Source organism: Polyodon spathula, chromosome 3, assembly GCF_017654505.1.
Source record: "Polyodon spathula isolate WHYD16114869_AA chromosome 3, ASM1765450v1, whole genome shotgun sequence".
Lineage (NCBI taxonomy): Eukaryota > Metazoa > Chordata > Actinopteri > Acipenseriformes > Polyodontidae > Polyodon > Polyodon spathula.
Window position 1 is genome coordinate 21386105 of NC_054536.1, and position 27138 is coordinate 21413242.

Consider the following 27138-nt stretch of genomic DNA (forward strand, 5'->3'; position numbering starts at 1 on the left):
ACTGGTTTCTAAAGTGACCACAACTAGCCTTGTCAAAGTGTTTTACAAGTAACTGTTTCACACTCCCATAAAAGACAACTGTAAGATGTACTGAACTTAACATTTTCTAGTTATGCTTCCAAAACCTATATTGTAGCACAAAAGAAAGATCAATACGGTTCAGAATTGTCCAGCACATTTTATTATAGGGTTACTGACTAACTAGGTTATAGAACGTAAGTAAAATCATGAATTCACCTAGCCTGCAATATATGCAAATTTACATGGTCACATGAAATCGTGTGATCCACTACACCTGTATATTCTGTGTATGTAACTATTTGGGAACAATAAAGGGACAACAGAAGGATCTCAGTAACTTCCCAAGGGGCATGATAGTGGGTCAAAAATGTAAAAATAATTTAATCTGTACCATGAACAGTGAGTTTCGCTGAAGTCTTGCTGTCCACCACATCACACGTGTACAAGCCCTGGTCTTCGTAGGCACACTTGTGAATCAGGATGCTCCTCTTGCGGCCCAGAGAGATGATCCCCAGCTTTTTTCCTGGCTTTAGCACAATGTCATCCTAAATAGAGTGAGGGAGATTGAGATTTTGTTTTTTGCTATTAACCTTTTTTGGTGCTAATAGTAAATCATAGCGTCACCCTTTGTCAACAGTATTTGTTTACATTTAAAATGAGATATCCACATATTTGCATTATCTACATATCAATATACATTGCTAAATACAATGTTGTCTCCCAGACCTTGAGCTGTAAATACACCTGCTTACCTTGAACCACTTGACGTCTGCGTTGGGCCTGGAAAGTTCACACTCCAAAGTGACCTTCTCCTTCTCTGGGACGCTGACATCTTCCAGGTTTTTTGTGAATGTCACAGCAGGCTCTGCCAGAAAAAAGACATAACCCCCAATAAAATGTGTTTCATATTACAGGTGAATACAATATATTATGGTCAAGGCTGTTTGATCTGTCTGATCAATGTACTGAAATGCCCACATCAAATTTATTATGTGGTATTATCGGATTTGTGATTGCAATGGCCATTCTAATACATCTGAACAAGGTCTGTAGACTGTGTATGACAACACACATTGTAGAAACACTGAAGCAGCCCATGCAGTAGGTGAGGCATACCTGTCACAATGAGTCTACCAGAAGTGTGCACCCCTTCAGCCTGAAAAGAAATTAGGCCTGCATCCTCCAGTTTGAGGTTGGACAGTGTCAGGGCATGCTTCTTCCCCAGGGTGGTGATCCTGCAGTTGCCGCCAGCCCGCAGCTTCAGCCCATCCTTAGCCCAGGACCCCTCCACATCTGTGTGGCTCAGCTCAACCTCGAAGGTGACAGTCTCTTTCTCCTGTACTTTCACTTCTTCTATCCCATGTACCAGCTTGATCTTCATCACTGCATGGGAATCAAATAGTGTCATTAGAGTTGGCATCCTGTTTTTATCCCATAAATCCAGACCTACAATATATAACAATGGGCTAGGTTCTCAAGTATCTTTACATTAGGACAAACTCACCCACTAAGTCTTGTGTTGCTATGTATATCAATAAACATAATGCCTCACACTGTACTTTAGTGCCTTTAAAACAGTTGTGCTGCAGAACCCTGTGTTGGAATGTCCATCAAAATTGAGTTTGCTGCTTTGCAAAACTTTGACATTGATGGCAGATCTAAATACCAACATCATATAACTGGACTTTAACACTACTATGGATTTCCTTCAGGGTTGAAGTATTGACCTCCGTATTAACATAATACAAAAAAGCCTGAAAGAATATATTTTTTTCAAATTTAAAAATATAATAAAAAAACCACAGGTGATGTAATAACTGACAGATTGCAGCACTAAATTGTTAGAAATGGTGTAATCTTACTCTCCACATTGAGCTTGGCCTGCGTCTTGTCATCCAGGGTCTCACAGCTGTAGTATCCGCGGTCAGGGAAGGTCACGTTTTTTATGACAAGGGTCTGTTTGGCCCCTTCGACTCGGATCTCGATGTTGTTGCTGGGCTGCAGCACCACACTGTTTTTCATCCACTTCACCTCTGTGGAGGGTTTGCTCAACTCCACCTCCAAAACCACCTCCTCTCGCTCCTCCACCGTTCGGTTTTCCAGCTTCTTCTTGAACATCACAGGCAATTCTGTGTAAAACAAACCAGGTAAGAGAGGAACAAAAGGAAGGATTGCTGGGCCTATTTGTCTTTAATATTATTTAACCTCTATGTTGAAGCAAAGTAGTGAGAAAATGTATATTGAGCTTCCTGTTACTACCATCACAGTAATCAAAACCAAAATGATAGGTCATCTTCTAGCCACATTAAACATAGCACTGCATTTGATCTACTTGTTTCATTAAATATTGCATGCCAAAAACAGGTTAGATGGAGAAGTTGAAGAAAAAGGAAGAGAAGTTAAAGAAAAATGAAAGATGATGAACAAGAAGAAAAAAGAGAAGACAAGACAAGACTGAAAAAAGAATTCTGGAATATTCCCCCTCGATGGGGTTTACATATCAAGACCAGGATTATTCCAACTTTACTTGCAATAGTAAATGTTTTTTTTTTTCATATCATGTTAGTGAATAGATCTGTTTTATAGAAACATAAGAATTATGACTCTAGGTCTACTGTATGTCCAGTGGATTCAACATGAATGTCACAGAGTAATGAAATCACGCAGGCACCCAGCAGTCCTATTCCACTGGCACTGCGCGTGTTAAGAATTGAAAGAAGAGGGACATCACTCTCACCCTGGACTTGTAGATTGGCTTTAGTAACTTGCCCCTCAGCTTCAGCAGAGATCTTGCCAGTGTCCTCCAGGCTCACGCCAATGATGGTCATGGCATGGCTCATTCCATCCTGTGACACTAAAAACTTGGAGCCCGACACAATGGGCAAGTCCTTCTGGTACCACGTCACCTTGGCATCTGCCGGTGACAGACTGCACCTGAACGTGGCATCTCTCCCCTCCATTGTACACACGTTGCTGAGCTTTCCGGTGAACTTCACCACGCGAGGCACTGTAACACGGGCGCACTTGTTTTTGTTTTTCAGTTTGAGCACTTCTTGATAAAAAAAAAACTAATTTTCCTGTGTGATCATGTAGTAGACAATTAAAAGCACAAAAACTGTTGTTGCTAAAATTTGATGCACATGTGTATGTAGTTTGATCAAGTTCAAACTACGTACTGTCAACAGTTATCAAAAATCTATAAGAGCATTAATAAGCACCAAAAACTTACCTTGATATTCAGTGGCATAAGAACTAGGGCTGAGATCTAAACTACCTGTTTTCTGTAAATAATTTGCCCTCAATTATTTTTCAGAAACAAAAACACACACTTGTAGATTTTTTCATGTACTAAATGTCAAGTTTCTTGCAGGTTATACATAATCTTTGTTCAAGGAACAATTGCAATATCCAGTTTGGTGTAAAAAGAAGAACTTTAGAAGAATCATTAGCTATCAACACAGCGAGAGGTACCTTTAGCTGAGACCATGGCGGTGGTCTTGTCATCCTTGCTTTCACAGCAGTACTCCCCCTTGTCTTCCTGAGTGATCCCCAGTATTGTCAGGATGCGCTTGGAACCATCCGTCTGGATCTTAAACCTGCCGCTGGATGTGATCTCTGTCCCACGTCGGCGCCACAGGACATCACCCTTGGCACGGTTCAGCACGCAAGTCAGAGTAACGTTCTCGCCTACCTCGGCAGTTACAGCTTCGAGTTTCTTTACAAACTTCAACGGAGCCTCTGAAACAAAGGATATTGATAATCACAGTGAATTGTGATTATAATAATAACAATAATCTTTTTTTTTTTTATATAGCTCCTTTCATAGTGGCCCACCATCACAAAGCGCTTTACAAGATACGAGACTAGGGTGTGTAACCATGCATCAGCTGCAGAGTCACAACAACATCTCACCCAAATGCAAACACAACAATAAACTCCTCTGTTAAATAGCAGCACTCAATCAGATTTGACTGGGGATTTATTTGCAAAGTATTAAATTTGAGTTTGTTAGCAGAAATTTTTGATTCAATAGTACCATAAAACAGGGAATAACATGTTGCTGTTGCAGTAAATAATATTAAGAAACTGTGACTTACAAAACCATATATAATATATGACCATCCACACCCATGCATTTCAACAATTATGAAAATCCCAGATAAATCTTGGGGTAATCAATAGGTAACAAAGTAGGAATTTGAAATTGAATGTTGGTCAAAAAGGTCAAACCAGAATGATAGACCAGCAAAACCAGATTTGACCAGATATGACAGCTTGGATCTGGAAACCTGGGTTATGCTTCACTTTCAATGCTTCCTTTATCTTAAGCAGTAGAACCCTTGGGCTGACCTTTGACCTGCACTTTGAAGTCCTGCTTGTCCCCAGCTGTCTCGCAGGTATAGGTGCCGCTGTCCTTGGATTCGGCTGATTTCACCACCAGCAGCCTCGCCATGCCTTGCTTCTTTATCTCGTACTTCTTCCCCTCCTTTAACTCCACACTGTCCTTGAACCACCTCACTGTTGCACTGTCAATGGTCACCTCCGTCGCCAGGGTAACAGTCTCACTCTCCTGAACCATGATAGGCTTCTGGGGGGGTTTCTTCTGGAACTTGGTGACTGGTTCTGTAGGAGATGAAGCATATCAGAAATCAGAGTATTATTCATTATTTAAAAAGTGTCAGTATTTCAAATCCAATACTAGTCAGATCAGTTGAACATACTGCTTATTTACAGGTCAGGCTTCTTATGCTTCTTTGACTAAATACGTTGGTGAATCAAGCATGTCTATTACCTGTCACTTCAATGTGGAAAGCCATCTTTTCCCCAGCAGCCTCACAGGTATACTGCCCAGCATCCTTCTTCTCCACACTCTCCACCACAAGTCGGCGAGTCTTCCCATTTGATTCCACTTTGGTCTTCTTGCTAGAGCTCAGCAGTTTGCCGTCCTTGTACCACTTCACCTCAGTCTGGGTCTGGGACACCTCACAGCTCAGAGTGGCCTTCTCTGAGGGGCTGACCTTCACCTCCTTCTGAACTGGCACTTTCGTGGCAAACACAGGCTCGGGTTCTAGTGTGGGTGAAACAAAAAAACAGTCTATAAGTCTGTAAGTCCAATTCTATGTCCTATAAGTCCAATTCTTGACTAAATCCAAATCAAGCCAACACATTCCTTGTTCACAGTTTACAAATAACAGGGCATCAGGCTAGTTTAAAACTCTACTTATTTCTAGGTTCCATATTGATTTCCTGTAATAAGCATTGGAAGCATCACAAAATTATAAGGAACAGTTTGTCTGAGAAAATGCCACTGTCAGCTCAACACACAACACTTCTTAGTTTCAGGCACATATTTTATTTGTGTAGTCCAGTACACATATTGTATTGTGGCGCCATTACTAACCATGCTGCATTGTGTGTTGGAGCAGTGAAATTTCACTTTTCCTTGTAAAAGAATAAGCCTGCCAGCATGTACAGTTGGTGATTTGAAAGGATAATTGGGTACTGTAGGTAAGTCAATGTGCATAATTTTGGTAACAGAAAAATGTCTTAAATTCCCTAGTCTTAATTCACCAAAGAACTGTAATTCAAACCCCTTTCGCCCCCCAGCTCTAATATAATTCAGAATTCTCAACTCTAAACTAAGTTGTAACAACAGGCTCATTTGTCATTTAAAGTGTATTTAAACAAACTTTTTTTTTTGATATGGCTGATCTGAGAGAATTGTAATCAGCCCATGTGAATTGCTGATAATTTCCCACTAGTAGGCTAGTAGGTACATAAGGACCCATACAAATAGAGGACAATTCTTGATTTGTCACACTGTTTCTGAATCAAGGAGGTTTCAGTGTTACATTTCCAGTCCTACTCAACCTTTACCAGGACCTACTCATTCATAAATATGTGTTGTTGAGATCCATGCCAGCATGTGTTCGAAGTGAAGGACTCCCTACCTGCAACCTGGATTTTAAAGGCCATCTTCTCCCCAGCAGCCTCGCAGGTATACTCCCCAGCATCCTTCTTCTCCACACTCTCCACCACAAGCCGGCGAGTCTTCCCGTCTGATTCCACTTTGGTCTTCTTGCTGGAGCTCAGCAGTTTGCCGTCCTTGTACCACTTCACCTCAGTCTGGGTCTGGGACACCTCACAGCTCAGAGTGGCCTTCTCTGAGGGGTTGACCTTCACCTCCTTCTGAACTGGCACTTTCGTGGCAAACACAGGCTCGGGTTCTGGTGTGGGTGAAAAAAAAAAACAGTCTATAAGTAAGTCTGTTTATCCAAATCTATAAGTCCAATAAGTTAAATTCTTGACTAAATCAAAATCTGGCCAACATATTTCTTGTTCACTCTTTACTAATGACAGGGCATCAGGCTAGCTTAAAATAAAAAAAAATTAAAAAAACAAGCCTGGACTCAGTTTTTAATCTCTACGTTCCAAATTGATTTCCCTGTTAGAAGTACTGGAAGCATCACAGAATTATAAGTAGGGCTTCTGTTTTTACGGCTTCTGTTTTTCATTTTTCTGTGTTTATTTTTAGCGATTTACGAGATATGCTGAAAACTTTTTTTTTTTTTTCCAAGGGGTTTCACTTTTTATATACTGTATGAAATTATTATTTTTTGGTTACTTTTCAAAATGCTTAGCTGTTTTTGTCTGTTACAATATGTATAGTAACTCGACAGTAGTTGTACACTTAAGATGTACTATCTTTCCTTTGCTGTCTTCCTCAATGAAATCCTTATGGTCACGGGTACATTCTTCTGGGGTTTTTGTGTGCCTAGGCGTTTTTCTACATTTTGCCAAAATTCACAATTTTGTTTTAAATCCTCCCTATCTAACTGCAATACAGATTTAAATCTCACAAACAAGTCTTCATTCCTAATTGTAATCTTGTTTTAAATCTCACATGAGGAGCCTCCAATAGAAATGTAGCAGTTTGCTGCCACTCAGTAGTCTGGGTAGGTTTAAAGTATTCAGATCGAATCAATGATAGGTACATGTCAGGAAGGAGGGACATTGCCCAGCAGCACAGGGGAAAGCAGTGTATTTATTTTTTATAGCAGTTTTTTTTGTTGTTTTTATTTTTAATTGGGAAGGGGTGAAGTTAGTGTGAATTCAGTAACTATTTCCAGTGCTTTTCTGGTGTTTACTGGCTATACAGTACACAGATTTACTTTTTTTTTTTTTTGGTATCAGGGGTGTTTCATGGGTTTTTATGAGCTAAAACCGAAAATCAGAAGCCCTAATTATAAGGTACTGATTGTCTTAGAAAACGTCACTGCAAGCTCAACAAACAACACTTCCTAATTTCAGGCACATTTTGTTTGTGTACCACAACACACATACTGTATTGTGGCACTATTAGCAAAAATGCTACACTGTGTTGCAGGAGGCAAATGTAACCTTTCCTTGTAAATAGGTACTGTATGCGATGGCATACAGTAATCCAGGGTTGAGCCTTGTGCAGGTGTCTCATGTTAATTTTGCATCATGCAAATATTCCTTGATTTGTAATAGCTAGACAACTTTAATAAAAGGATATGTGAAATAAATCATTGATAGTGATGATCATGATTATCTTAGGTAATAGTTTTACTCATATTATTCTTCATAAAATAATTCAAACAACTCACAAAATCTATCCAAAGACAAATCAGGGACAAGTAGGTTATATAAAGGAAGACATAGGAAGAAATTATTTCAATTTATCTGAATTTGTTTTTTGCACATTCGATGTTCCCTTACTTCTACAGTCCTACGCTGAAGAAACAATACTCAGATGCAAGTGTCTGTGATCAATACACCAGCTTGTGCTTTCAGTGCAGGACTCCCTACCTGCAACCTGGATTTTAAAGGCCATTTTCTCCCCGGCAGCCTCACAGGTATACTCCCCAGCATCCTTCTTCTCCACGCTCTCCACCACAAGTCGGCGAGTCTTCCCATCTGATTCCACTTTGGTCTTCTTGCTAGAGCTCAGCAGTTTGCCGTCCTTGTACCACTTCACCTCAGTCTGGGTCTGGGACACCTCACAGCTCAGAGTGGCCTTCTCTGAGGGGCTGACCTTCACCTCCTTCTGAACTGGCACTTTCGTGGCAAACACAGGCTCGGGTTCTGGTGTGGGTGAAACAAAAAAACAGTCTATAAGTCTGTAAGTCCAATTCTATGTCCTATAAGTCCAATTCTTGACTAAATCCAAATCAAGCCAACACATTCCTTGTTCACAGTTTACAAATAACAGGGCATCAGGCTAGCTTAAAATGCAACTAAAAAACAAACCTAGACTCTATCTGTAGGTTCCAAATTGATTTCCTGTTATAAGTATTGGAAGCATCACAAAATTATAAGGAACAGTTTGTCTGAGAAAATGCCACTGTCAGCTCAACACACAACACTTCTTAGTTTCAGGCACATATTTTATTTGTGCAGTCCAGTACACATATTGTATTGTGGCGCCATTACTAACCATGCTGCATTGTGTGTTGGAGCAGGCAAATTTCACTTTTCCTTGTAAAAGAATAAGCCTGCCAGCATGTGCAGTTGGTGATTTGAAAGGATAATTAGTACTGCGGGTAAGTCAATGTGCATACTTTTAATAACAGAAAAAAGTCTTAAATTCCCTAGTCTTAATTCACCAAAGAACTATAATCCACACCCCTTTTGCCCCAAGCTTTAATTTAATTCAGAATTCTCAACTCTAAACTAAGCTTATCAGTAACAACAGGCTCATTTGTCATTTAAAGTGTATTTAAACAAACTGATTTTATTATGGCTGGTCTGAGAGAATTGTAATCAGCCCATGTTGTGAATTGTTGATAATTTCCCACTAGTAGGCTAGTAGGTACATACAGACCCATACAAATAGAGGACAATTCTTGATTTGTCACATTGTTTCTGAATCAAGGAGGTTTCAATGTTACATTTCCAGTCCTACTCAGCCTTTATAAGGACCTACTCATTCATAAACACGTGTCATTGAGATCCATGCCAGCCTGTGTTCGAAGTGAAGGATTCCCTACCTGCAACCTGGATTTTAAAGGCCATTTTCTCCCCGGCAGCCTCGCAGGTATACTCCCCAGCATCCTTCTTCTCCACGCTCTCCACCACAAGTCGGCGAGTCTTCTCATCTGATTCCACTTTGGTCTTCTTGCTAGAGCTCAGCAGTTTGCCGTCCTTGTACCACTTCACCTCAGTCTGGGTCTGGGACACCTCACAGCTCAGAGTGGCCTTCTCTGAGGGACGGACCTTCACCTCCTTAAGAGCTGGCACTTTTATGGTAAACACAGGTTCGGGTTCTGGTGTGGGTGGAGAAAAACATTCTATAAGTAAGTCTGTACGTCCAATTCTTGACTAAATCCAAACCAAGCCAACACATTACTTGCTCACAGTTTATAAATAACAGGGCATCAGGCTAGCTTAAAATGCAACTAAAAAATATGCCTGGACTCTGGACCCTAGATTTTTTTTTTGTAGTTTCCAAATTGATTTCCCTGTTATAAGTTTTGGAAGCATCACAGAATTATTAGGTACTGTGGGCAGGATTTTTAAAAGGTCGTAAATGATAACTCCAGTGTTAATCAACAAATCAGTATGTAGCTCTGTTTTTGGCATTTTCAAGCGGTCGTTAAACCTATTTCGTTATTAAATAATCGCTCTAATGTGATTTCCGAAATTATGTTGATTTACAAAATTATGTTACTATCTTAACGAGCAGTGCTTCTTGCGACTATTTATTTTGTTTGCATTCATAAACAACTGTCTTTGGGCTCAATGCCAGCTTGTGCTCTCAATGAAGGACTCCCTACCTGCAACTTGGATTTTAAAGGCCATCTTCTCCCCAGCAGCCTCGCAGGTATACTCCCCAGCATCCTTCTTCTCCACGCTCTCCACCACAAGCCGGCGAGTCTTTCCGTCTGATTCCACATTAGTCTTCTTGCTAGAGCTCAGCAGTTTGCCGTCCTTGTACCACTTCACCTCAGTCTGGGTCTGAGACACCTCACAACTCAGGGTGGCCTTCTCTCTGATGATGGACCTTGGAGGTTGCTCGTCAAACTTCTGAACTGGAGAGCGAAACCACCGTTTTGTGTCTCAGGTGGTTGGGGGGGGGGGGGGGGGGGGGGGGGGACGACAACAAGACATCACACTAGGTTATGGTTTACCAGTGTATAAGGTATAAAAGCATTGTATTGCTTTGAATGATATCTGAAACCTATATTTAATTTTCCCCAGCACACATACTGTATTGAAGCGCCATTAACTAGCATGCTGCATTGTGTGTTAAAGTAGGAACATTTCAATTTTCCTCATCAAGGAATTGGCCTGCCAGCATGTGCAATTGGAGGTTTGAAAGGATGATGATTACTGCAGGTAAGTCAATGTGCTTACTTTTAGCAAAAGAAAAAAATGTCCTAGTTTTGATTCCCCAAAGAACTGAAATTCATACCACTTTTGCCTCCCAGTTCTAATTTAATTCAGGATTCTCAACACTAAACTAAGATTATCAATAACAACAGGCTCATTTGTCATTTAAAGTGTATTTAAACAAACTTTTTTTAATATGTCTGGGCTGAGAGAATTGTAATCAACCCATGTGAATTGCTGATAATTTCCCACTAGTAGGCTAGTAAATACATACTAACCATTACAAATAAGATCATTCTTGATTTGTTTCTTGATCAAGGGGGTTTCAATGTTCAATTTCCAGTCTTTACCAGGACCTTCTCATTCATAAACAACTGTCTTTGGGCTCAATGCCAGCTTGTGCTCTCAGTGAAGGACTCCCTACCTGCAACCTGGATTTTAAAGGCCATCTTCTCCCCGGCAGCCTCGCAGGTATACTCCCCAGCATCCTTCTTCTCCACGCTCTCCACCACAAGCCGGCGAGTCTTCCCGTCTGATTCCACTTTGGTCTTCTTGCTGGAGCTCAGCAGTTTGCCATCTTTGTACCACTTCACCTCAGCCTGGGTCTGGGACACCTCACAGCTCAGGGTGGCTTTCTCTGAGGGAAGGACCTTCACCTCCTTCTGAACAGGAGCCTTTGTGGCAAACACAGGCTCAGGTTCTGGTGTGAGGGAAGAGACATCACAGTGAGTCCATTCAGAACACTGCTTAGAGGTGTCAAATATCGAAGCCATAGATATGCGTGTCCACTTTTGGCATAATGACTTTAGTGCATATGTACACTAGGTCTGAGCTAGAGTACTCAAAAATTTGACTATTTCAAAATGAAATCATTATTTGCCATTCATTACTCAATGTTGGTTACTCCAAAAAAAATCTGTTATTCATTACTTAGTTATTGATTTGACTAATTTGTAAAGCAATTTACAGAATGTGATGGCTAAAACTAGGTAATACTTGAAGGGTGGGTATTTCTTTGGGGGTACAAGGTTCTGTACAAATCAAAAAGTCCAGAATCTCAATCGCTCCACCTCACTATCGGACTGGCTTTGCCTAACTTTGTTTATTGCTTGCCCTGTGTACATATTTGACTAGTTTTACATATTCCAACAGTTATTCATGAGAGCATCATTATAAAACACAAATCAATAAATCAAAAGTTTTACTCTGCCTATCATTGGACTAGCACTCCAGTACTTAGGAACACATCATTTGTAGTTCTCGAGTACTCAAATAACTCAACTCACATCTACCTGCTACCATGTCAGCTAATGTTGTCCACATGTAAACCACATCATATTTCCAAATGTACAAAAGATCAAATGTTGAAAGTGATGTGAAGTCTGACTAAACTACTGAACTTGGGTATGGACAGTAAAAACTCCAAAATGGTGCTCAGTCTAAAAGTCCCTTCAAGTGATCTACACTTTTTGGGGGGAAGGAAGTAATAAGAAAACTAAAACCATAATATAAAAGTAGAGACTAAGATACTTAGAACATAATAAATACAACACACTATATCAAGATAATGTGATATACTCTCGCTTCTTCCAAATTCCAGGAATTCTGCTTGATAACACTGTAAAGAGTGTCAATGACAAATAGAAATTGCTTGAAAAAAAGAGGGCAATGTACAGAATGAAAATATCAGACCTAACTCCCTACCTGCAACCTGGATTTTAAAGGTCATCTTCTCCCCGGCAGCCTCGCAGGTATAATCCCCAGCATCCTTCTTCTCCACGCTCTCCACCACAAGCCGGCGAGTCTTTCCGTCTGATTCCACATTAGTCTTCTTGCTGGAGCTCAGCAGTTTGCCGTCCTTGTACCACTTCACCTCAGTCTGGGTCTGAGACACCTCACAGCTCAGGGTGGCCTTCTCTGATGGATGGGCCTTCACCACCTTCTGAACTGGAGCTTTTGTGGTAAACACAGGCTCTGGTTCTGGGAGAAGAAATGCATCAAATTATGAGGGCAATGATCTGAACTAGAAGTTATGGGGGGTTGATGGCCAAATGAAAAGACAAAATGGAATTGAGGAACATAAACAGAGAAAAACAATGCACAAATAGAGGGAAATTAGCTGAAAGAGCCGAGACAGTGCTTTGTGTTTAAATCTTACACAGGCCTGTTTGAAGTACATTCTTTAGCCAAGGCTCTTTAGTAAAATGCTTAAAATCCTGGGAAATCTGTTTCTTACCTTTCACGTTAACATTGAATGTTATCTCATCCTCTGGGAGTTTGTATGTGTATGTCCCTGAGTCGCTGGCTTTTGCGGTTTTCAGTACCAGCCTTCTGGTTGTGCCTTCTGTTTCCACAACAACATCTTTGCTCTGCTTCACTTCCTGTCCTTTCCTGATCCATTTTCCTTTTGCTGAGGACTGGGCCACCTCACAGGCCAGGACTACTGTCTCTCCCACGGTCGAAGAGAATTCTGTTTTCGTCACCGACTTCTTAGTGAAGGTCGCAGTTGTTTCTGAAAGTCACATTCCAAAGGTAATCATTTAGGATCAAGTGGCTCCAGTATAGATAGATTGGACAAAGGCTGGGATAAAATGTTACTTCTGGCACCACTACCCTTTCGAATGACTTTAAAGATATACCAAATAAGAAAAACTGTGATAAAGATATTTCAAAATATGTAACAGCTAAAACTTATTAAAAACAAGGATTATCTTTAATATAGTTTTTGCTCATTTTGTTTTTTAAAGCCACTTCAGCAGACCTGTGTTAACAGTGATAACAGTAATAACATATTCTGGTAGTAGAACTAAAAGGAAATTGTATAGTAATTTAGACTTTTTTCAATGGGATTCATTTTAAAAATTAACATCTGGGAAGGTTTAATAGCGTACATTATCAAAATGTAATAGTGTGGAAATCAGCATATCTGTACGGAAGCAGACAGTCATCATTTAATTTAATTAAATTACATTGAGTATAGTATAGTGCAAGCCAATGGACAGTACTGTATTGTAGTTACTGAAACTAGTGACAAGTGAGCAGAAACAGACTTTTAAGACTCTCTTAACTTGACAGTCTGACAGTGAAGAGCAAGATCAGTGACTTTTTTAATCCAGCTCTTTCTGCCTCTGAACAGCTCTGATTATGTGCGGTACGTATTTTGACTGTTGTTGGGATATTATATTTTATTTGTATTGTTGCATTTTTCAAGTTTTCAATTAATAGCCCAGGGATTTCCCAAAACAGTGAACTCAATTTCGAATAATCCGTGTTTTTCACTAATTGTTCACGAATGAGGCTGCTGCATCTTTTAAAACATAATAATGGTAAAGACGTAACTCTTGGGCTACATTTTCAAATGCTGTTACTCCAAATGGGCATTGTTACTTTATTGTCATAAGACAAAGAACACCCAAACCAAAAATAAACAACTCAAGACATTTAAATTGAGAGGTTTATAATTAGTCTTAAGCAGTTTCTTATTCTTAAAAACCTTTGAAGTGGTGACACCTTATATATCTGCAAGTGTCATATGTGGGGTTTGCACAGGGTCCCACACTTTTGTCTGCTTCCCCCGTTACCATGAAAACATCTAGCATGTCAAGAATTCTAGCAGTTATTCCTCCTAACCAGGTTATCTGCCAGATGTAGCAATGCATGCAGTGTAAAGCTTTCTGTTTTCAGCGTTATAGGCTGATGGGCCATAAACAGCCCTAAATGGTTGGTGTCCTTGGCTTAACTGGCTTTCTATATAGGCAAACTGCCAAGTAAAAAGATGCCATTTAATTGATATCATCATGCTAAGATAATTTGTCCTTCTGAAGGGGGATTTTGCACACAGCATTTATTCCATGATGCCATGGCTTTGTTTGCCTCTGAGTTTAGTTAGCTCTGCCCTTCCTCCAAATGGCACCTGCCGTTTTTTGTTAAGGCTTGTCGAAATTCCAGCTGAAATGCCATGTGCATGTCAGGTGGTGTGCAGGCATCAGACGACTGGCAGGAAACACATAGAAGAGAGCGAGTCAAATGTAGCACGCTTGCCATTACATATAAACACTACAAAAGCTATACCCTATAAAATAGAAACCATAAACAACATTCTGAAGAATGGATTGCTAAGATAACTGACCTTGGCTTGATTTCATAAAAAGAATATTCTGATATCTTGTATAATAGACAACAAATAAATAAATATTCCTTGCATTCTATCAACTAGAATACAAGTTAAAGGAGTCAGTGTATAAGATTCATGAGGGGTTTAAATTAATCACTGCTAGCCGGTCAAAGAAAAATGATGCAAGACATCAACAGTAATATGTACTACATTAAACCACTTCATAAATGTCCACCACTTCACAAATATTTATAGAGTAAATTGTGACAAAAGTGCATCATATAGACAGACACACAGACAGACAGACAGACAGATAGACTTTCGGATGGACATCATCCTTATACCCAGAGATTTTGATACCTGCCATAATTTGTGTTAAAGATTTCATCACAATTCAAATGTCTATTGTGTGTGTGTGTGTGTGTGTGTGTGTATATATATATTACATATATTACATATATAACATTACATATAAAAAGAGCCAGACGAATAACTTATTAAGGTCCTAAGCAGGTTTCATCACATTTGGAAGGCAGTGCTGAGATATACGCAGCGTGACACATGCCTGAGGTTAAGGTTTGAGCCCTACCTGTCACTGTTAGTGTGAAAGTCACTGTGTCTCCTCCTGCCTTGCACGTGTACGTTCCTTCATCCTCTTTCTTGGCAGTGGTGACGATCAGTTTGTGCTGCCTGCCTTTGCTCTCCATGATGAATTTTTTGGTCTGTCGGATCTCCTTGCCCTCTCTGTACCACTGCACTTTTGCATTGCTCTCTAAGGTCTCTGCCACAAACTCTGCCCCCTCCCCGGACACCACCTTGACAGCATCGCTAGATTTGTCCTTGACGGTGATCTTGGGGGCCTCAGCTGCAATAGAAAGAGGAGCACTAAAACAAACATTCTTTTTAGCTTAGTTTAGCTTAATTTTTTTAACATAGAAGTACTTACGATTCATCAGATTATTTTATTTATTAATTTTGTTTTGGTCTGGTCCCTCACTATACAAGAAGTTAATTTGCAAGAAGTTTCTGTATTTATTGGGACATGAGTACCTTTCAGGGCGAGCTGCAGTGCCATTTTGTCCCCATCACAGACACACTCATAGAAGCCCACGTCCTCCTCCGTCACATTGTGAACCTTTAGGATGCGCTTCTGCTCTATGATTACGCTTTCATATTTCTTTCCTATCTTCAGCTCCTTCCCGTCCTTCATCCACGTCACTTTGGCGGCTGAATGCGATACCTCAGCCAGCAGTTCTGCTGATCTGTGTAGACCCACAGTCACAGCCTCCTTTTCTGCAGACTTGTTGGTAAGTCGTGCTGCAGCAGCTGTTCATTAAAAAAAAAAAATATATATATTTCAATAAGTTTTTACACAATGCACCAACTAAGATGTGCATTTGCATTTTCTTATGTTCTTAATCTCATCCTAACTCTGTGCTGTCATATCTCCTTGAAATTTCAGGTGGCAATATAAGATCAATGCTTTTACTTTTGGGCCTAACAGTAATTCTACACTATCAATAACGTTATCCTTCGATCTACATTTAAAGGTAGATCTCTTGACTTGATTTGTCATTTATATGGCTTTTGTGGACTTTTTTCAGCTTTCAACCCTAGGACAGATGATTCATATATTGTATATGATACAGTTTTGACTCTTATACCAACAACCCACAAATATATAAGCTATGTTCATCAATGTCATTTCATACATATTATTGATTGGTTTGAAAGGCCATAATGTATGAATAAATCAACAGAATGAAAAAAAAAAATTAAACACAATTCAGTCAGGCTCCATTCCCCTCTCTCTTACCCTTCACGCGGAGCCTACAGACGCTTTCAGTGCTGCCGGCCATGAACTTGAGCTCAGCGCCGTCATCAGCCTCAGAGACCCTCCTGATGACCAAGGTGTGGGTGTTCTTTGTCCTGCAGATGAGGTAGTCCTGGCCACTTCTGAGGATCTTCCCATTCAGGAGCCACACCCCGGAGCAGGCCACAGACAGTTCAATAGTGAAGGTGGCTTCTCCTTCAGCCAAAGCTGTCACATCCAGCAGTGGAGTTTTCACTGATGCCTTGGGTTCTGGAAATGGCAGAGGAAGCAATCGGGTGATAAAGGTTTTTTAAGCTGCCTGCATACTCCACTCAAATTGAAGAGAATGTGACATGATGCATTATTGCACTGACAAAATCACAATGTTACTATATAAAACATGCACATTATGATAAACGTGTATTAGATTTTTGTATTGATATTTTTTCCTAATGTGCCAATGATGAGAGGTGTTCTCATAAACATAGTGTTAAACAAACATCCAAAGAGTTCACGGCTAACAATGTTTACTCACCCAGATAGAAGGTCCCTGGGAACTCCAGTGGTGAGCTGTGGCCGAAGCTGTTCACGGCAGTAACTCTGAAGTTGTAGCTACCCTCCTCGGTCAAGTTGCTGACTGTGAATTCTGAGCTGGGTACATTTTCCGAGCTGTGGCACCTCATCCAGGTTTGGCTCCCCACCTTCCTTCTCTCCACTAGGTACCCTGAGATGGGGACAGGTCTGTCCATCTCAGGAGGAGACCAGCACAGGGTAATGGAAATTCCAGTCTTGTCCTTCACCACAGGGTTGATTGGGGGATCTGGAGGGTGCTTCCTGGGGGCTGTGCCAGGGATAATGAATAATTAGCAAACTAATGCAATATATATATATATATATATATATATATATATATATATATATATATATATATATATATACACACACACACACACACACACACACACACACACACACACACACACACACACACACACACATACATGGTGATATTGATATGATACAGCCATTAAAGGATTTTGTACTGTACCCTTACTTTTTCTGATGATGCAATCCTGTATAGTGGTTCGTATCGCAGTTACTCAAATTTTCTGTTGAGGTACTTCGCAAATTAATTCAGGAGCTGGCTAGATCCAACAAAGTGTCTTTATATTAATAAGGGTCAGCACCATCTATTGCATAGTAGTATATTGCCAGAAAAACAAAAAGGAAACGTTATCCAAAGTAGCTGATCGCTGGATGGTGCCTGCTCTTCCCTTATAAGAGTAAACCACAGTAATTTCGAAGCTTCCCCATACTTTTGCCATGGTTGTATTCTATGTATTTATCATAGTTTACTATGGTTTGCCATGTTTTTTGACATGCTCCAAGATACCTCTTTGGACTTTACAATGCTTGGCTTCCCTGTGCTTTATAACATTTTGTTATGCTTTTACTATGGGAAACGTTTATAAGAGTTACTTTTATAAATACATTATAAATCAATTGCTGGAAACTAAAGAGCAGCTCTTTACTGAAATAACCTTAACACAGTATTTGAGTAATTGCAATAGTGTCATCTGAAGCAACATTTCTGAATGTGTTAAATATTAAATATTGTCTTAAGCCGAGCAATTTGTACACATTTGAATTGGTGACTCAATCAAGTTTAGTGTGTCTCTGTAAGCACATGCTTAGCAGCAGAAACTGTGAGACAGATTAAGCATCTATTTACCTGAGCAATTGAGTTTAATTCTTTCTGACACTCTAAAGTTGTTTCTTTTTCATTTAAGAAACGTCTCATACCATTTCTCTCTTAAAATATGAAGACAGGATACTTGGTTCCCCACAGGAACGAGGGGATGCATTTGCTATAGTTATCTATGGATTGTCATTTTTTTTTTTAAATGCTTTACCATTCCTCTATGGGCGTTACAGTGCTTAGCGATGCTTTACTATGATTCCATTATGTTTTATTAAACTGTAATATGCTTTTATTGTGGTAAAGCTTTATCAAGTGTATCATGTCTAAAAGATAATGATAGGGAAACACAAAGCCGACAAGCTGTAAACCACCCCAATGTCCTCTGTCACTCAATCCACTGGTAAGTGGCAGTGTCTGGTGTATAATTAGCAAAGGAAGGCTTTCAATCTGCTTAAGTCACAACCTTTCAATATGAGCTTCTCTTGAAAAACGATGCCTTGACATTGGTCTGGTTTCAAGTGTCATCCCCAGTAACCCAAGGAATGATTTGAGGTTGGTTTTAGAAATATTACCATACTATACAGCATGAGGGCCATAATTAAACATAGGAAAATACAACAATGAATTGCCCATATAAAAACATTTTGTCTCCCTAAATATTAGCTTTATTATTGTAATCTTTGGCAGTGTTACAGTATCTGAAGTTGCAGTTTGTTAGGAAATAAAATCTATTGAGGTATTGGTAAGTGAGCACACATTTACCGGTCACAGAGAAGCTAGTGGAGGTCTTGCAGTCACCGGCCACGAATGCAATCTCGCCGGAGTCCTCAGCGCAGCATTCACGGATGGTCAGGGTGTGCTGCTTGCCCGAGGATACGATGGTGATCCTGCTGTCAGCTCTTAGCTCCACGCCATTCCGGGTCCAGTAGCAGTTTGAACAGCTGGACTGCAACTCCACACAAAACATGGCAGTGTCGCTCACAGGCAGGGCGGTCTTCCGGGGAAGTTTCTTGATGATGTTGCCTGAGTGGAAGAGAGGAATGATCAGAAACAATAAGCTACATTTTTGACAAGGTGGGTGGGGAGTTTAGTTTTACATTCAACCATTAACTAAAAGCTTAAACTAAGTACAATAGCTATCAGCCTGGCTAAATTCATTCAGTGTCTTAATTATGTATCTTATTGTTACTTGACCAGTTTGCAGTAGTACATTCTGTATTGCATATTAAATGGGGCCACTGTTTTAGTAATTTTTTAATATTGTTTTTACTTTTTACATTGCAAGAGTTGGTCCATAAATTATGCTTCTTTGTGAATTTGTCTCAACCAATACGTGTCTAAGGGTAAACAGTACAGTTAACTGCAATTAGTGTACACAATTACAAAAATCTGTGAACATGTATTCCGAATCCAGGGTTTACACATGATAGCCATCATATTTTGTTATCTATCATATTCAAAATACTGCTGGAGTTTGTGAATTGAGGTAATGCTTTGGATAACTTCTGTGCATTGTGAATATTGTGTTTATATTATAAAGAATTCTAAATATTAAAAATTCAAATAGCCAGTGTGGCAAGGTGAGGGTTATTAGAAGGCGTGAAGTGTGGCCTCTCGACAGACGGAAGTGCTATTGGAACTGACAACAGGTTTATAGTCGGGGTGCGGTAGACATCTTGATAAGGAAAGTGACACAGGTGTTCCCGATTCCACGCGGTCAATGCCCTGGTTAAGCAGAGCAATTTGCTACCGACTGGCTGCTGCAGGATTGATGGGGCAGAGCCTGGAGCATATTGAACTCTGTTAGCTGGGCAAAGTTAATTGATTGTGGGCAGAGAGAAAGAACAGGAAAAGCAGGGCTGTGACCAGATGTCTTTTAATTCTGTATTGTCTCTGTGACCAGGACTGAACACTGAAACGTACCCTGAGACCAGGGCTGAAGGAAAGCATGATTGGGATTTTAACAATTGACAGCAAGTGTTTACTAGTAAGGCAATGCTCTTCATCCAGTTTATGGGGACGGATAAAAAACGAGTGCTGAAGTATATAGTTTTAGGGGGCATAGGTGTAAAATCATATTGAAAATAGTAACATGCACACATATTATAAAAGATGTGGAAAATATGGAGAGTTCAGGAAAATGTCCCTGGGTGAATCTTGTAATAGAATTATTACAATATTCAATACAAGTTCAGGACACGGTGTCAGGGTGGCCCAACCCTAATTATATATCCTTTAATAAGCCACCCTTTAATAGGCCTTACAAAGCCATCCATGAAAAAAAAAAACTGCACAAATTGTAGTTTAGCAAATCGATACAAACCTCATCACGATGGGCCTTTCCCACAGAACTCAGGACTCACCTATGACAGCGAGCTCGGCCACAGTCCGGCTGCCCTCCTTCATCTCACAGATGTAAACGGCGTCATCGTCGGTGGTGATGTTGTGGATGGTGAGGCGCCGCAGAGTGCCTTCTTCCTCCATGAGGTACTTGGAGCTCTGGCTCAGCTTGGTCTCCTCCATGAACCAGCTGGCTTCGGTGGTGGAGATGGGCACCTCGCACTGCAGGGTGGCCGTCTTCTTCTCCGGCACCTCCACATCCCGGAGCTTTGTTTTGAATGGCACCCTGGGCTCTGCAGTGACAGGCAAGGAGAACATCACTTGCATGAGCTTCAAGAACCCCCTGTAACACCTTAACCCTCTTCCTTGTACAAGGCCTTTCTGACTTGACGATTGTAAATTGATAGACTCCACCTAGAAATGTACACTTACATCTTTATTTTTATCATGAACATATACACAGATAGAAAATCATAGTTCTCTCATGTTTGGTATTTCCTTGGTCTCAAGGGTCAATATGACAGAGTAACCAGTTCAGTAATATCAAGTTAAATACACAAACATGCAGGCTGAGAAAAATGTTTTTCCACCATTAAAGGTGTAGGTACAAAATTTTTAAGATGTATTTTTCTTATCTATTATTAGCATTACCAATATTATCACAGGTCCCATTTTCTTCTGTTGAAGGTCTGGGTCTATATTTATCATTCATGCATTATTAACTTACTTGATTTGTTTGGACGCATAAAGATTAGAATTGTCGCACGCATTATTAAATCCTGATTTATCAATCTTGCGTAAGACACACGCACGTACGTATGTTTATACGTCATAGGTGTTAATACATTTTAATGTCAGTAAAGTTATTCTCATGTGGAAATGTGCATTTACAACGCCCCTATCTAGCCACATATGGTAAATGTAACTGTCTGTCTGCTCCATTTTCCACACTGGTGTTCTGAAGAATAAATCTATCGTGGGTTCCGCCACAACACTTAGCAGACAGAGAAGGCCCTCAGATATAACCTGCACATTAATTGAATGGTACTGTTTTCTGCACACAAAATACAACTAATTCACTCTTGGTGCTTTAATTGCTACACGAGTAAAGTCTATAGAAGCAATCTTATTGGGGAACCCAGCAATTGAATGAAAAACCCTTTTTTACAACAATTTGCTGTTCTTCCCTGCAGGGGAATTTAGTGTACCGAGCACAGAGTGAAATGATCAAGTCCAAAACCCTAAGCATCAAAGAGCCTCATGAAATGCCAGTTATGTCTCTACTGAAAGCTACCAGCGGCCAAAAAGCCAATAGTAGGCAGAACTTGGTTGGTCTGTGCAACCTAGGACCCAACATCTCACACAATTCTATAAGGCCATCCATTTTCAAATTTTGTTTTGACGTGTTACTATATGTGAAGTTATAGAAAAAAAAAAAGGTCCTAATAGCCTACACGCCTGCTAAAACTTACAGTATCATAACAATGTCTTCTATAATTACCAGTGCTGGAAACAATGGAGTCACAAAAACATTACCTTCTGCTTATTAATTAATAATCATTGTGGTGGTAAACCAGCATTCATATCATACTACTGCCTACATTTTAATAACAATATTAATAATATCATATTTAATATACTGTATAATGGCAATGATTTAAGAAAGAATTATATGTGATAAACATCGCTATTTCAGCAATACAGAAACCTAATGGGAACATTGTTATTTTACATATTGCACTGATTGTGGATCTTAGCCGATTTCATAGGAGCTTAATTATATCATACAGTACCATCGTTCTAACACAATTGTACACATGGTCCAGAGTGTGCATGCGTCTACGAACATTCTGACACAATCTTGTTTATAAATCACATACTTTCTGTTCGACTGTGCGCACAGTTTAGAAGACAAATACAGGCCCAAGTACATTGCTTGTATTTTTACTTCAATCTGGAGTATCAGATTTCTCAAAGACACTATAGCAAGTTGTTTCCAATATATTTACATATCTTAATGAAATGTGCAAATGAGTTTATAATGTTGTATCCAAGTCTCCAGAGGGTTTGTTTTTTAAAAAAACAGCAGGTAATTTACAGCATGCTTGTCTTATTAGAGAGATAATATAACACAAGTTGGATACATTTAAGATTTTGGATGATGGCTTTTAAGTGTTACACTATTTGCATATCCTGAATACAATTTTTTTTTTTTTTAAATTGACAATTATATAGAACAGACACACAATAATATATTAATCAGAACAAAAATAAATAATAGAAAAATATAATCAGTATCAGTTAAAAAAAAAAAAAATCCTTTATCTTATTAGCATCTGGTTCCTTATGTTTTTTCTGTATGCCTTTTAGCTTTCTTTGATTTTTTTTGTCCCTTTTACCCTAGTGAAGTTTATGCTGTCATCAAAATGGAAAACTGAAGCAAGTACATCCTGTGTGTAGTGTGACAGAAATACAATGAACCTTGGTTGTAAATCTCCCTCCCAACCTGTGAGGGTACTAAGCGAGGACAGAGTTCTTTTGACAGGCTGGCTTGACAGTTCTTTCCCTGGGTCAGGAAGACAGTCAGTCTGGAAAAAGGCAAGACTCCATTGCAAGAAAGTAATGACCTGAAAGGGAAACAATGTAGCAGCTGCAGATTGTAAAGTCAGCTGCATTTGTTTACCAAGGGTTCATGCGTGACAGCATATAAGGGGGATGGAGTTAAAGCCATAAGGACACTAAAAATGTGTTGTTATTGAAAACGATCTCGTCTTGTCTTGTACGTTACCGGACAATTAACACAGTTCCGGTGCAATCGCCAGAGGCCAGCACAAAACCAGACAACACTGCACCTTTGTCACAAATAAAACTGCATTTGCACCACTAGCACTAATTCACGAAATAACGGACTTGTGTATGTGTTTGGTGTTTTGTGTGGGTGTATAATAAAAACAGGATTATTATTTGTGGGGCAACACAGGGATTATAAATTAAGTAATGCACACCGCTGTATTATTTACCTCCATTATTATTTACTGTGTGTTTTGCCATCAGGCACTGGAATTAAAAATAAATAAAATAAACCTTTTCACCTGGATTCCAATTGTCTGTCTGTCCTTTAATCACCTGCACCTACACACTATCAACCACTTTACCACAATGTCATTTAGCTTTCTCATATTATTTTTGTCCCTTTTATCCTGGCGAAGTTTATACTGTCACCAAAATGGAGCTTCAGTTCTTGTAAAGCAAGTAAATCCTGTGTGTAGTGATAGTTAATATTGTAGCGGTGTGTACAGACGGAACTTTGTGGCAACGCCGTTATTATGGACGGGACTAGTTAAAAGCAGCACCATCTCTGCAGGGTGCTGAGCTCCTGTGCGCACAGAGCAGAAAAGCGGTGCTAGAGCTTGCAAACAAACCTGTGAAACAAATATGAACTGCCCTATCGCTCCCAGGTAATGCGCACAGGAGATGGAGCTTGCAAGAGCTGCAAGACACTGTTTTTCATAGACTTACATTGGTGCAAAACTGCACCAGTGGCTGTCTGAGCTTTGACTACTGTGCTTGCTGGATAAAATAATTGCCGTTTGGACCTGAATCTGGTCTTCTTTTCTTTCTTATCTCCAAATAGCTGGTACACTACAATATATAGTGTAACAGTTAAAGATGCCCTCCCCGCTTGGTGTAACCAGGTAGTCGGTATTAGCTTAATTTGCACACTACACTCTTCAAGACACACATGAGAACCATGGCCACAAAAACAACACCTTTAAAAATATGTGTGTTTTATTCACTTGTATGACACACACACACACACATATATATATATATATATATATATATATATATATATATATATATATATATACATACATACATACACATACATACAGTGCCATGAAAAAGTATCTACCCCCTGTCTGATTTTCTGCATTTTTGCACATTTTTCACATTGAATTTGGTCAGATCTTTTCGTGGGTTGTAGTAGAATATAGAGGGAGTCTGAAAGAAAAAAATGACACCAAAGTTTGATGCGTCTTTCATTTGTTTGGTTTGCAATGTAATTAAACTTGCAATCTTCAGGTGTGAAAAACTTATTGTCCCCCCTAGTTAACTCAACCCAATTAAAGGGATAAGCTGTTTGAATACTTTAACTAACAATCAAGCCTGATTTGAGCCAGCCCTGCCCAATATAAATCTGACTAACTTTGGCCCTTACCATCAGAGTGAAGTTGTCAGCACACAGGTTCTAGAGGCACATCATGCCACAATCAAAAGAAATTCCTGAAGACCTCCAGAAAAAAAAAGTTGTTGATGCCTATCAGTCTGGAAAGGATTACAAAGCCATTTCTAAGGCTCTGGGGCTCCACAAAACCAAAGTCAGAGCCATATTGTCCAAATGGAGAAAGTTTGGGACAGTAGTGAATCTTCCCAGGAGTGGCTGTCCTTCCAAAATCTCTCCAAGAGCAAGGCGTAAAATAGTCCAGGAATTCACAAAGAACCCTAGAAAAACATCCAGGGATCTGCAGGCCTCTCTCTCCTTGGCTAAGGTCAGTGTTCAGACTTCATCATCAGAAAAACACTGGGCGAAAATGGGATTCATGGCAGAGTAGCAAGGCGGAAACCACTGCTCAGGAAGAAGAACATGAATGCTTGTCTCAAGTTTGCCAAAAAGCACCTGGATGATCCTCAAGAGTTCAGGAACAATGTTCTATGGACAGATGAGTCAAAAGTGGTCTTTTTGGCCAACATGGGGCCCGTTATGTCTGGCAAAAAAACAAACACTGCATTCCACAGTAAAAGCCTCATACCAACGGTCAAGTATGGTGGTGGTAGTGTCATGATTTGGGGATGCTTTGCTGCATCAGGTCCTGGACGACCTGCCATCATTGAAGGAACCATGAATTCTGCTCTGTATCAGAGAATTCTACAGGAGAATGTCAGGCCATCTGTCTGTGAACTGAAGCTGAAGCGCATCTGGGTAATGCGCAAGACAATGATCCAAAACACACAAGCAAGTCTACATCAGAATGGTTGAAGAACAGGAAATTTAAAGTTCTGGAATGGCTTGGTCAAAGTCCAGACCTAAACCCCATTGAGATGTTGTAGCAGGACCTGAAACAAGCAGTTTATGCTCAAAAACCCACAAATGTTACAGAGTTGAAGCAGTTCTACATGAAGGAGTGGACCGAATTTCTTCCACGGCGGTTTGAGAGACTAATCAATAACGATAGGAAGCATTTGATTGCAGTTATTGCTGCTAAAGGTGGCACAACCATTTATTGAGTCTAAGGGGGCGATTACTTTTTCACACGGGGCATTGAGTGTTGCATAACTTTCTTTAATAAATAAATTAAATAAGTTTCAAACTTTTGTTTTACTTGTTCACTCAGGATAACTTTATCTAATATTAGATTTTGGTTGAAGATCTCATAATATTCAGTGTCAAAAATATGCAGAAATGCAGAAAACCAGACGGGGCAAAATACGGTATGATATATATATATATATATATATATATATAGCGAGCGAGGATATATATATTATATAATAATATATCTATACTATATATTTCTTTCTCTAAGATGCTGCATGTTGACAAACAGTAATGAATTTAATCCAAAATACTTGGGTGTGAAAAAAAAAAATACAGCACAGCTCTTCTAGTCTTCATGTGACAGCCTGCTACCGGCCATCACACAGCTTGGAATGCAATCATCACTGACAGAAAATAGCTGAAACCAAACTCTAACCTTTAGCAATGCAGTAACATTCCAAAAGCTTGCTCAGCTTAAATTTGTGTACAGCATGTTTGTCACTGGCAGCTGGTGGCCACAATGGGCAAGCAGAAAAAAGGCACAGGGCTTGGGGTCCCCTTAGCCCCCGGCAGCAGTACAATCTCATTATTGTATTCTGACAACACTTTTCATATCTTCCTAACGTTAGGCTGTTAAATGCATTTTCTCCACTAGAAAAAGAAAATAGTAGACCATCATAGTTTATTCTAGTAAATGATTACACATTGCCAGCGTATGTTTAAAAATGCACTGGTATACGCTGATGGGCCAAATGGGCTCCTCTTGTTCAGAGCTTATGCTCTTAACTGTACATAAAGACCAGAGCAATTCCCAGTGCACATTTCCCATTTTAAGATTATCACTAATCCAGTCCGCTGTTCAAAATGGCTTCCTGTCAGTTGCAATTGTTGGGGATCACTTTTGTTTTGACAACAAGCATGGCAACTAACAAACATAGAACTGAGTAAGTAATCACTAAACCACTAAATGAGCACTCTTTGAACTCCATGTCCTTGTCTAAGGGTCCTGATTGATTTATGAACTATGTGTGTGCACAAGCCTGCAAAGCTTATGATCCCCTCACACACCTCCACATGCTCCATATAATATCACAGAAATTCCTGTTCCCAGTTTTACCCCACCCCACCCCCCTTTTTTTTGTATCTTCAACAGTTAAAAAAAATCAGGATATGCACTACAGTAAATAAAGTGCTGCATCATGGTACCTGTGTAGAAGGTACATGGTCTGATTGCAGCTAGACCATTGGATTTGGGCCGAACTATAGTACAGGAAATGATCAGAAAACAAAAAGCAGCAGCTTCAGGTATTTTTTTCTAGTCTTCGGTAACCATATACCAAGCGTTAAAAAATAAATGTAATAAATGAAATTAGACTAATATCTACATCTTAATGTAAGGTAAATCTGCTATTCACCATGATAAATATATGTGGTGGCACCAAAAATAGAAAAAAAATTAGCATGAGCTTCCA

The 27138-nt window shown here is 39.7% G+C and overlaps 1 protein-coding gene across 15 annotated transcripts in view; it reads right to left on the reverse strand.

Annotated features, from left to right (window-relative positions):
* Positions 1-27138, reverse strand: part of obscnb (obscurin, cytoskeletal calmodulin and titin-interacting RhoGEF b) — a 131005-nt gene that overhangs the window by 86743 nt on the left and 17124 nt on the right. For all 15 annotated transcript variants that reach the window (XM_041244678.1, XM_041244671.1, XM_041244666.1 and 12 more), the window contains exons 3-20: positions 20370-20639; positions 18769-19029; positions 16840-17145; positions 16308-16574; positions 15542-15817; positions 15081-15356; positions 12614-12889; positions 12082-12357; positions 10802-11077; positions 7855-8130; positions 5973-6248; positions 4814-5089; positions 4372-4644; positions 3493-3759; positions 1884-2150; positions 1138-1404; positions 774-886; positions 413-566 (exon numbers count right to left, since the gene is read on the reverse strand). In XM_041244678.1, the coding sequence (XP_041100612.1) occupies positions 413-566; positions 774-886; positions 1138-1404; positions 1884-2150; positions 3493-3759; positions 4372-4644; positions 4814-5089; positions 5973-6248; positions 7855-8130; positions 10802-11077; positions 12082-12357; positions 12614-12889; positions 15081-15356; positions 15542-15817; positions 16308-16574; positions 16840-17145; positions 18769-19029; positions 20370-20639 (4653 nt within the window). The remainder of the gene's footprint in view (positions 1-412; positions 567-773; positions 887-1137; positions 1405-1883; positions 2151-3492; positions 3760-4371; positions 4645-4813; positions 5090-5972; positions 6249-7854; positions 8131-10801; positions 11078-12081; positions 12358-12613; positions 12890-15080; positions 15357-15541; positions 15818-16307; positions 16575-16839; positions 17146-18768; positions 19030-20369; positions 20640-27138) is intronic.